The 12,122-nt window shown below is 45.4% G+C and overlaps 1 protein-coding gene across 1 annotated transcript; it reads right to left on the bottom strand.

Moving 5' to 3' along the window:
• Positions 1 to 421: 421 nt before the first annotated feature.
• Positions 422 to 1,855, bottom strand: LOC308299769 (kinesin-like protein KIF2A; the record flags this gene model as incomplete). Its single annotated transcript, XM_080743557.1, has 1 exon — positions 422 to 1,855. One exon carries the CDS (start codon positions 1,853 to 1,855, stop codon positions 422 to 424), a length of 1,434 nt encoding a protein of 477 aa, XP_080599683.1.
• Between the last annotated feature and the right edge of the window lie 10,267 nt (positions 1,856 to 12,122).

Below are 12,122 nucleotides of genomic sequence, written 5' to 3'. Positions count from 1 at the left end.
CAAAACATTGGAGGGTGTGCCACCTGGTGGAGTTTTGAGAGCACCTATCTGGTTTTATTGAATCCAAACAAGCGGCCGTAGCTTAGTGGCTGAGGTGTCTTGTCTGGAGGTGACCAGTTTACTTCCCGGCCTGCCTACATCTACGCGTCGAAGACCCTAAACCCCTAATAGCTCCCCCCTAAGCGCTCATCAAGACCATCTGAGCAGCCAACAGCTGGTTGAAGCAGAATTTCCCCCTTGGGATTGGCAACGGTCTCCCCTGCCTCCCCTCTCTGTTCCCACAGAAGCTTTTGCAAGGCCTTCTCTCTCTCAGCGAGCTTGATCAATGTCTGCTGCATCTCCCTCTCATACTCCTGCCTCTCCTTGATCAATGTCTGCTGCATCTCCCACTCCTTGTTGGCGAGTTTGGCATTCTCCTCTCTCAAGTGTTAATCTCTTTGGCATTCTCCTTAATCTCATCCTCTAGTTTTCTCAGTCGATCGGTGGACGTAAGGGGGGCCAGGGTCTGGGGCAGACGATCGTGCCTCTCATCAAGTTTCAGCTCCTTCACCCTGTTAGCGTAGTGAAGTGTGTTGATGGTATTTTCACAAGACAGCATACCAGGAGATATTGTTGCAATCATGCATGTACGGGAGTTCTTGCCAATGAAGGAGTCTCTGAGGACCTGAGTGAGCATACTTCCCCTGAAGGGAATGTGGGGCTGTTCGCGTCCCAGAGCCCTGATGCACTCCTTTAGTGCCAGCAGACTTTTGTTAATTTCGGATCCCTCTTGACAAGTCTTTACGTCAGAGCCAGATGTGTCAGCTCCTCGCTCATTCCCAGCCAGGTCAATGAGCGAGAACTTCCCGTGCACCTGCCCCTTCTTCCGCAGAATGATCTGGAATATAGCATGGCTCCTGGAAGAGCGGGAGTTCGCTGATGTGTGACCCGATGTCCTATGTTTGTTTCCCGTTTCTATGAGTTTGAGAACATCCTCTGTACATCGAATCGCTTTCTCCTCCAGTCCCGACACCTGAACGTGCTTTTTGTCATCCTCCATCACCTTCAGCTTAGCTTTACCATTCAGCAGGTCTAACACACCCCCATTGCAGATTTCAAAGAAGGTTGCATACACTTGTAGTTCTAACATCTTATATTGGGGTTTAGTCAACTTGAGAAATACATCCCGAGCTGTTAATGCATAGATTCCTTTGGAACATTCCTGGTTCTTTCCAGAATAATCTCCGACCATAGTATGTGTTTTCCCACTTCCTGTCTGTCCGTATGCGAAGCAAGTAGCCATGCCCTTCTCAAAGATGGTGTCCACCAGAGGCCGGGCTGTGAACCTGTACACCATCTCATTGGTCGTGCATTCATTGAAGACGTAATCGAGGCGGAAACCCTGGGTATCCAGGTAGCGGGTCAGGTCCAGCTTCGTCCTGGGTTTGAGAACCATCACCTCATCCTTTCTGGGAACGAAGATCACATCCAGTTCCTTCAAAGTCTTTTCCTTTTTGTTCAGTGGACGCTTCCTCACACAAACACATATTTTGTGCTCTTCAATAATGTCTGCTGTGGACAGAGGTTTGTAGTCTAGTTTGGCTTGGAAATCCTTGATCATGTACTTGAAATTATAGTTAGTTGCCTCCTGTGGTTTTCGTCTTTCGCTCTTTGACGGCGCTGTCGTACGCTGTTGTTTCCTTGCAATTTTACTGGTTCTAGCACGAGTGGGAAGTGGTTGGGTCTCTGGGCTGGGGACAATCTCCTCATTTGGGGCCACATCTGGATTTAGATCCTCAGAGTCAATCTCTTCTCGCCCATCACTGTGCTTTATTTCCACATCGGTACCGACATCTTGCCCAAAACCACATGCCATTCTACATTACTTAAATGTGCTGGGCAGGTAGGTGGCTATTTTCAACTCTGCACTGGAAGGTAACTCAAACTAAAGTCTGCATGGGCTTACACATATTTTATAGCACTGTGATGACGCCACAGTTACCATAGTAGCAGAGTTCAAACGCACTTGTTGAGCGGTGCTAAACGCTCCAATACGTGACTTTGTGTGTGTGTATGTCCATGTGTTTTTCCATTGTATCAAATGCGGATGTGGTACGTTTTCCAGATGTTTTTCCATTTTTTAAGCCAATCAGAATCCAGTATCTGAACATGTGACCACAAAAAGTGGTAGAAGTTGTCGTCGTGCTCTCGAATCTGATATGCCGAGAATAAAATATAGTTTTTACACGTTTTGAACTTGTGAAATGGGACCTTCTGCATAATGAGTATACTTTTTCTTTTGTACTTTTACTCAAGTACATTTTGAATTATTTTACTTGTAACAGAGTATTTCTACATTGCAGTGTTGATACTTTTACAAACATGTGAGTACTTCTTCCAACACTGCTGATGAGAGCTAATGTTCCACCCACTGTCCTCGTCACAGGGCTGCGGTGAGAGAAGGAACTGTACTTTAGCTCATAAAACGTGTTCTATAAAAGAACGTTAACGGCCTCCCCTCTGTGTGTTAAATGTAGCGGGTGGGAGGATTCACTCAGGCTTGCTTGTGTGTGTGTGTGTGTGTGTGTGTGTGTGTGTGTGTGTGTGTGTGTGTGTGTGTGTGTGTGTGTGTGTGGAGGTGTAGGTGCAGGTGCAGGTGCGTGTGTGTGTGTGTGTGTGTGTGTGTGTGTGTGTGTGTGTGTGTGTGTGTGTGTGTGTGTGTGTGTGTGTGTGTATATATGTATATGCGTGCACGCTAGTGTGCAGAGTGTTCATGTGACAGCAAGTGGGAGTAAGCTGTGTGTGTCTACTGTGTGTGTGTGTGTGTGTGTGTGTGTGTGTGGGTGTGTGTGTGTGTGGGTGTGTGGGTGGGTGTGTGTGTGTGTGTGTGTGTGTGTGTGTGTGTGTGTGTGTGTGTGTGTGTGTGTGTGTGTGTGTGTGTGTGTGTGTGTGTGTGTGTGTGTGTGTGTGTGGCTGTCCCCAACATATCTCCAGCCTCCAAGTACTAATGGGCACTGCAATAAATACGCTGGCAAGTGGTATTGCATAACCGAGGAGCATGCTTTCCCAACGAGCATCGTTCCCAATGGGCACCAGCCCAGTAACAATAATAACAATAATGAAGATAACAATTCAAATATAATAATTAAGATGCATGCCAAAAATGCTGAAATGCCTGCGTTTGGCTATATTATCGATTTGTGTGCCGCCCGCCCAGCGCATGAGAACAAATTTTCAAAAATCAGGAGAGGGAACGCCACAAAGATAATTTATCAGGTTCAATTTTATAGTGTTCCATTTCAAATTTTGAATGCAATTATTTATTTATATTCTTATCACTTCCAATTGTGTGCAAGTGGAAGCTAACATCAGCCTCATGGTGGTGCTAGAACAGGCCTGTGTGAAAGATGTGGGTCAGAGGTTCTGAATTGGCATCCAGGGAGTGTGTGTGTGTGTTTGTTTGGCCGCGACCGGGCCAACGGTCCAGGAGATTTAGCCGGTAATAGACGGACGGACACATGGACGGACGGACGGACAAGGGTGAAAACATACTCTCGGTCATGCCTTTTGGCCTGGTGGAGACAAGCTCACAACGTAACGTGAAGCGACGTGTTGTGAGCTTGGAGATCTGCTGTTTTCATTAGTTTGGGTCCCGGGCAAACATCTAATCTCTCTCTTTTGGGCCTTGACCTGAAGAGTTTGAGAACCACTGTGATACAATATATCTGTGACTATGCCAGCCCACATTGTAATCTGCCATTTAGAAATGCCTGATTTCACCCAGTGCATTTTCTCCATAGGGTGAATAGACATCTGTTTGGAAAACAGCTGTTGCCCACTCCAGCCAGCTCCAGTCAAGTGAAAAGGACCGTTTCTTTGACGATGGCTGGCCAGATTGCTGATATAGAAACATAGGTTTTTCAAAAAGTCTTAGAAGGATTCAAAAGACACTTATAGAATCAGGTAAAAATTCTAATTTTTTTAATAAAAATAAAAAATAGCAGATCTACAAGCTCGCAGCACGGGTGCCGCACTGTGAGCTTGTAGATCTGCTATTTTTCACTGGTTCAAGCATTCAATAATTCTAGGCCTAAATGGGATTAAAGATGTGGGAAAGAAAGCCTACAATATCTTCACTTTCATTAATGTTATTTAGGATGCTCATGAGTTCCATTTTGGCCACATATTAACATGCACATCTACAATATAAGTTTGTACAGTATATATACATCTCATAGCAGAAATAATTCCAATATTAATAAGGATACTGATGCGTGTATATTTGTGTGTGCGTGCGTGCGTTTGTGCGCAATGTCAAGTGTGCAAATGCGTTATTGGTAACCTTTGCAGTGAAAAATGAACATATAAGTGTAGTGGCTCTATGTCTTTTTATAAAGGCCAACCGGGATGAATAACTGCTGGCCCTCGGGGGGCCTTGCATGTTCAATAGGAGAGTAATCTCCTAAGGAGGCAGTAATCTAAATGCTTCTGCAGCCTACTGGGAGACTGGAGACCACAACAGCACTTTCCTGCAGTGGCTTGAAAATGAGTCACAACTAAGGAAGATATTAAAAATGATTTTTGTTCACTGCTATTAATGCTATGAACTATGCCACCAACATTAATAACAAAACCTTTTTCTCAAAAAGTAACCGCCATTGCTGCCACCCCACCAATGCCAGCCAGCCTCTAAGAATGTCTTTGTCCTGTTTCCTCAAAGTTGTTCACGCAAATAAAGTTCGCGCTGATTGGTCTTGTGTCTTTGTGAGATTAGCGCGGGATTCACAGACACAAACAGGGGTGAAAACATAATCTCACCCTTGCCGTTGGCCTCGTGGTGATAACAATGTTGCAACCTCGAAATGTCTATAGAATTATAGGTAACTCTACAGAATTAAAGTAGAAATGTCGGTAATGTTGAAACAACATCAGACATTTGTCCCACACTCAAACAAATCAAACAAGAACCGTTCATTCTTTTTATGTGATTTTTTCCCCCTCACCGCAAAGTATTATTATTGCTTATCTGGCAGTACCGGATAAGCAGTATCATATCGGTATCGATAAAATCAATACCCTTCCATCCATCCATCCATAGTGTTTGCACAGAGCTTCTATCAAGTCCATGCTCTGTTGTCTTCAAGCAGTTTGTTATCTCCTCCTTGCATCTGCTTCTCTCTCTCTGTGTGTGTGTGTACTATAGAACCATTAGAGGTGCATAAACTATGCCAACAGGTAGAAAGCCTCTAAAGAACCATGCATAGTCTTAAGGTGTTCTTTCTTTAGCAGCAGTGCTATACATTGTATAGCATGGATGGGGTATTGTATAGTAGTATATACAAAACACCCCAACCATGCAAAGAATCACTGAAGAACCACCATTGTTGGTGAACCAAATGGTTGCCTTTCCAGAACTGGTCGCATCGCATGGGATTGAGGGGGGGTGAGATGGGTGAACTTGGGTGCAAATTCATACTTCTGGTGACAGTTACAAGTACGCACACGTCAACAAGGACATTTGGGCCCCTTAAATCCTCAGTGTTTACTTAAAGCAGGGCCGTGCTTACCATACAGGCAAAATAGGCAGCCGCCTGGGGCCCCCTCACAGCCTGGGGGCCTCATGAGATTATTATTATTATTTTATTTTTTAACCAAGATGGCCATCAGGGGGCCCCAGTTGAGCTCTCAACTATGAGACAGAGAACAGTTGAAGTGAGGGTGAGGGTTAGCTCATTAGAATCTGAAAAGAGCGTGGCTCTCAAAGGTGTGACCAGAGAACAATGGTCCTGATTACCCAAGCGGTTCTTTTGTGTCTGTTCTGTGATGTCACGTACATTACTTTAACTTTAAGAAGGATCGATGCAGGGAATGGATACATTATTTCTAAAGTGTGTGTATATATTTATATTTAAAAAAAGTTTTGAGGGCCCTCATATTTATTATTATATCAATTCCATTTCATTTTTGGGGCCCCAGATAGTTTGAAGTGGGGCCCGGGATGAGATCAATATAAAAGAAGGGTAAAAAGGGCCTTAACATGAAATGTGATGTTTAACTTGAAATACTTTCACAGGGTTTACTGGGGCTTCTTAAAGATGGCACGCATAGTTTGTATACTGTTTATTTATATTTAACATTTTAAGGGGCCCAAATATATCCATTTGGGGCCTCTCAATCTCTCAAACAGAAACACCCAGGGGGCTCCATCAGTTATCGTCAAATATAAATAAACAGTAAAAAGGCCCTTAACATAGTCATGTAATGTATGTGTTTAACTTCGAATGGATATGTATAGCCTTAACCCACTGACTGTCCTGTGAGACAAACTTTGTCTTTGAAAACCACTGCAAAACATGCACTTAAAAGTTATTCTTATTCTTATTATAATTATGTTTTTTTAAAACACTATAAGTAACAACACTGATTCAATTCATAGGTTTAATAGAGTATGAAACTTGAGCTGAAGTGTGTTATTTAACATGAAGCAACCATCCTTAGATGACATTTCTGCCACAGACATGCAGCTAATTACCACCTGAAAGAAGTTGGCCTGTCGCTGCAACAATGGGCTCTGATTATCTGAAAAGAGCTTTAATGTCACAAGTTACTTTAGTCTCCTTAAAAATATAAACAAGATTTATACTGTATATATTTATATTTAACGTTTTGAGGGCCCCCAAATTCATTTGGTGCCCCACCAGCTCTCAAACTCAAGCTCTCAATACCCTCATATATAAATAGTAAAAGGGCCCTTAACAAAAGGCTGTTAACACATGGTCATGTAATGTAATGCTTAACTCAGTGTTCTTATTCTTATTACTTTACCTGTCCTGTGTAAGTTGCTTCTGGTGAGAGAAGTTGAAGCTCATGCTTTATCTTCTATATGTCAAATGTTGTGGCCATCCATAGCTGAGTGGTTAGTGAGCCTGCCAAGGGAACCAGATCCCTGGTTGTCACAGGTATGGTTCCAGGCCAGGTTAGCAATGTGTTGCAGTGTCCCTGAGTAAAACACCCAACCCCTGTTTTCTCCCTCCTCCTCTTATTATTTTCCCTGGAATTCTTTTGAAAAAGTGCTAGAGTTTATAGGCTATTAAACTTGTGTTATTAAAAAAAATTAATATATATATATATATATATATATATATATATATATATATATATATATATTCAAATAATTAAAAGCTAAAATATAGGAAACAAAACATAAGGGAGTATTTATTCGCGACCCCTAGAAATTGGTCCGCGACCTGCATATGGCTCCCGACCCAGGGGCCTCAAACTGGGGTTTGCCTGGGGCCTCCAAATCGCTAAGCACGGCCCTGCTTCCAAGGGAATTTACGTCGGTTACCATCGCCGCTGTCTATATCCCACCGCACGCCAACACCGACACAGCGATTGAAGAGCTCCACACCGCGATCAGCAGGCAGGAGACTCGTCAGCCGGATACAGCGCTTGTTGTGGCTGGAGATTTCAATCGGGCAAATCTCAAAAAAGTTTTGCCTAAACTCCAACAGCACATCAACTTTGGAACGCGAGGTGTAAACACGCTGGACCACTGCTACAGTCCCTTCCGCAATGGTTACAGAGCCCTCTCCCGTCCTGCTTTTGGCAAATCCGATCACTGTTCCATCCTGCTCCTCCCCGCCTATAGGCAGAGACTGAAACGGGAAGCCCCTGTCTATAGGACGGTACATCGCTGGTCAGACCAATCGGAAGGCATTCTCCAGGATTGTTTTGACAACACTGACTGGGATGCGTTCAAGGTTGCAGGAAATCTGAATGACTACACAGACACTGTCACCAGCTACATTAGAAAGTGCACAGAGGATGTTGTCCCTATGAGGAAAATTAAAATCATGCCTAACCAGAAACCATGGCTGAATGCTGATGTGCGGTTAGCTCTCCATACTCGGCTTGTAGCCTTTCAATCTGGTACTCAAGATGAGTATAAAAGGGCTCAGTACTCACTCAGGGCAACAATCAAACGGGCAAAGAGGGAGTATAGTCAGAAAATGGAGTCCAATCTCGTCACTACAAACCCGAGACACCTATGGTGTGGACTCCAGGCTATAAGTGACTATAAGGGGAAAACAAATCAAACCCCACAAATAACACCTACCCTCCCAGATGAACTTAACTCATTCTATGCCAGGTTTGATTCCTCTGTCAGATCCACTAGCACGACTGGCCCCTCCCTCACCTCCACCCTTGTGGGAGAACAGACCCCCCCTCACCCCCACTCTGTCGCCGAGCAGCCCCTTACCATCAGTGAGGCTGACGTCCGCCACTCCTTTCGTCGGATTAATCCTCGCAAGGCAGCCGGCCCAGACGGCATTCCTGGACGCGTCCTGAAAGCCTGCGCCCACCAGCTGGCAGGGGTGTTCACGGGAATATACAACGAGTCTCTCTCCCTCAGAACTGTTCCCACCTGCTTCAAGTCCAGTACCATTATTCCCATCCCCAAACAGCAGAAAGTGACCAGTCTCAATGACTGGCGCCCCATAGCCCTCACCCCTATAGCCAGTAAGTGTTTTGAGGATCTGGTAAAAGCATTAATGTGCCCCATGCTTCCCCCCACCCTGGACCCCTTGCAGTTCGCTTATCGCTCCAACAGAAGTACGGAGGACGCCATAGCACACGTCCTTCATACTGCCCTCTCCCACCTGGAGGGAAAGAACACTTATGTGAGAATGCTTTTTGTTGATTACAGCTCGGCGTTCAACACCATAATACCATCTAGGCTCGTCAGTAAGCTCCAGGACCTGGGTCTGCCTGCAGGCCTGTGTGACTGGATCCTGGACTTTCTGACGGGCCGCCCCCAGGTGGTGAGAGTGGGCGACTGCACCTCCTCATCGCTGACTCTGAGTACAGGAGCACCACAGGGCTGTGTACTCAGTCCACTCCTGTATTCCCTCTACACACACGACTGTGTGGCGCTGCATCCTACAAACACCATCGTCAAGTTTGCAGATGACACGGTGGTGGTGGGGCTGATCTCCAAGGATGACGAGGCAGCGTATAGGGAGGAAGTGACCAACCTGGAGCAGTGGTGTGGAGAGAACCACCTCCACATGAACGTCTCCAAAACCAAGGAGGTCATTGTGGACTATAGACGGGGGAGGGAGCCACAACCTCCTGTTACCATCAACGGAGCTGTGGTGGAGAGGGTGGAAACTTTTAAGTACCTGGGGGTGAACATTCATGAGAAGCTGACGTGGGAGGTACATTCATCTCTGGTGGTCTCCAAGGCACAACAGCGCCTGTACGGACTCAGACACCTTAAGAAGTTTGGTCTGAGTCCGCACACCATCAAGGCCTTCTATCGGGGGACAATCGAGAGCTTGCTGACGAGCAGCTTCACCAGCTGGTATGGGAGCTGTACCGACAAGGACCATAAGGCCCTCCGAAGGGTGGTGCGCACAGCTGAGCGCATCACTGGCTGTCAGCTGCCCAGCCTGGAGGAGCTGTACACACAGCGCTGCCTCAGGAAGACCCTGAGGGTCATTAAGGACCCCACACACCCCCACAAAGAACTTTTTGTGATGTTGCCTTCAGGGAAGAGGTATCAAAGCATCAAAGCGAGCACTAGTAGACTGAAGAACAGTTTCCTACCCCAGGCTGTTAGACTGCTAAACAAGTCTATGAAATGAACATTTCTGTGGTGCCAAGGCCTTGTATGCTGTCTGTGGTTCTTTTAAACTGTTTTTAACTGTTCTTAACTTTAGATACATTTATTATTGTTATTTATGTACCGTTTTTAATTATGTGTTTTATGGAGCACCCCCCAACACAAGTTTTTCACAGTGCATGTACTTGTACATTCCCTTGTGACAATAAACATCTTGAATCTTGAATCTTGAATCTTGAATCCCTTTCTCTCTTCTTTCCAACAATGTGCGCCACATGAGGGACACTTAGGGCATTGGAAAATACTGACTTCTCTGAGTGTGTGTTTGATATCATACAGGGTCTCATCAAAGTATTGCATGTCATCAGGGCATGCTGTGTGATGTTTTTGTCTGTTTGCTTGAGCCAACCTTTGAGCGTAGAGTGCTAATCGTTCAGCATCACTTTCACGTTGGTGAGGTGTTGGTCGTGGCTGTGTGTTCTCAGGACCTTGAGGCTGTCCATGTGTTTTTGCAGCGCGAAATCGTCGCTGCGCGTCTCTGTCAGCAGACCGACACTGTTCAGGTGGTTTTGCAGCACGAGATCGTCGCTGTGCATCTCGATGCTGTTCAGGTGTTTTTGCAGCGCGAGATCGTCGCTGCGCGTCTCTGTCAGCAGACTGGCGCTGTTCAGGTGGTTTTGCAGCGCGAGATCGTCGCTGCGCGTCTCTGTCAGCAGACTGACGCTGTTCAGGTGATTTTGCAGCGCGAGATCGTTTTAGTTCCGTATTGGAGTCATTTTAAATCGGCGGAACTATGCCCCTGGGTAAACATCTAGAACCAGAAAAGAAGTAAAGTCTTTCAGACCTGTTCTATCCTTCACCAGGCCTAGCTGTGAGCGTGACGCTTTCACACAGGTGAATGCTCCTATACCCAATGGCGCCGCCTTGTGGCCGAAATATGCAACAATCTTGTAGGACGTGGATGGATGTCCAGGCAGTGTCAAGCTTAAATGTCACATTCCTACTGCTTATTATCACAGTTCATCTTCCATCTCTGCATGGACCATCGTTTTGATGAACAGTTGTTTCACAGCATGCAACCCCCCTCTGACATAACTTAGGCCTACATGTCTGACCAAAGGCTGGACAGTTTGCGATGCAACGCATTGTGAGCTTGTGAGCTGCTATTTCCAGTGTGGGGGTTTGATATCAGATGATGGCATTTTCCCACCCAGCAATGTGTGTGTTTTGTGTGGAATACCAGAACGCTCGCCCCAAAACACAGTCGCCTCGGCACACGGCTATCCCGCGGAATGGTTGAACGCATGGGCGTAGAGTAGACGTTTCAATATTGAGCTGGGTGCCCGTTTTTTACCCCGCCCCTTTAACCTTTATGCCCCCCCAGGCGTACCCTATATTTCCACCCATGGTTGAACAGTCTCTGCCTGGTGTTCCTAAACGTAAGTTAACCTCTGTAAACTATGCCTAAACAGTTAACTTAAAACTACCTTATTCTAACCTTAAAGGGATACTTCACTTAAAAAAAAAAGGTTTGGTCATTTTATCGTCTAATCAGGCTTTTATGAACACCCTGAACAGATTTGAATGCTTGATTCCATATTTAGATATCATCATTCATGTAAATGTTATCAGGCCTTCCTCCTGCAGGACGCCTCCCCATACACATCCATTGTAACTTCAAACTCCATTTTAACCATGATAGATTAATCAAAAACACCCATTATCTTGTCTGTTTTTTTTTTTTTTTCCCTAAATAATTATTCAAAATAAATGAAAAAGGTTATCACAAAAGCACGGGCTGCTCACGTATTAGGAGCATATTATGAGTCACCAGAAAAAATAATGGGTGTTTTTAATGAATTTATCATGGTTAAAATGGGAGTTTGTAGGGTGTGTATGGGGAGGCGTCCTGCAGGAGGAAGGCCTGATTGATGTAAATGTTAAACATTTACATAAATATCTAAATATTGAATCAAGCAAATTAAAATCTGTTCAGGGTGTTCATAAAAGCCTGAATAGACGATAAAATGACCAAACATTTTTTTGAAAGTGAAATATCCCTTTAACCTCAGTAAAACTGAAGTTATATCCTCAGTAAAACAAATACAAGAATACAAGAACCGCCCCACCGAGCGGTCGGCATGGGGTCGGCGGGAAAGAAATTAGGGCGAGCTTGTTTTTGGGGAAGCGGTCTGGTTACCTTGTGTGTGTGTGTGTGTGTGTGTGTGTGTGTGTGTGTGTGTGTGTGTGTGTGTGTGTGTGTGTGCGTGCGTGCGTGCGTGCGTGCGTGCGTGCGTGCGTGCGTGTGTGTGTGTGTGTCCAATAGATGTCACATAGTGATAGTCAAGATAGGGAGTAACAGAGCTTAACAGGGACAGAACAATGGTTCTATAATTTACAGCTCTATGAGAAGTAGGAGATAAATGTGTGTGTGTGTGTGTGTGTGCGTGCGCGCGTGCGTGCGTGTGTGTGTGGGGGGGGAGGGGGCTGTGCGTGCGTGTGTGTGGACTGATAG

This window comes from Nannobrachium achirus, assembly GCF_963921795.1.
Source record: "Nannobrachium achirus genome assembly, chromosome: 2".
NCBI lineage: Eukaryota > Metazoa > Chordata > Actinopteri > Myctophiformes > Myctophidae > Nannobrachium > Nannobrachium achirus.
The sequence above is the reverse complement of the archived record's forward strand: the minus strand, read 5'-3'. Positions and strand labels throughout refer to the sequence as shown.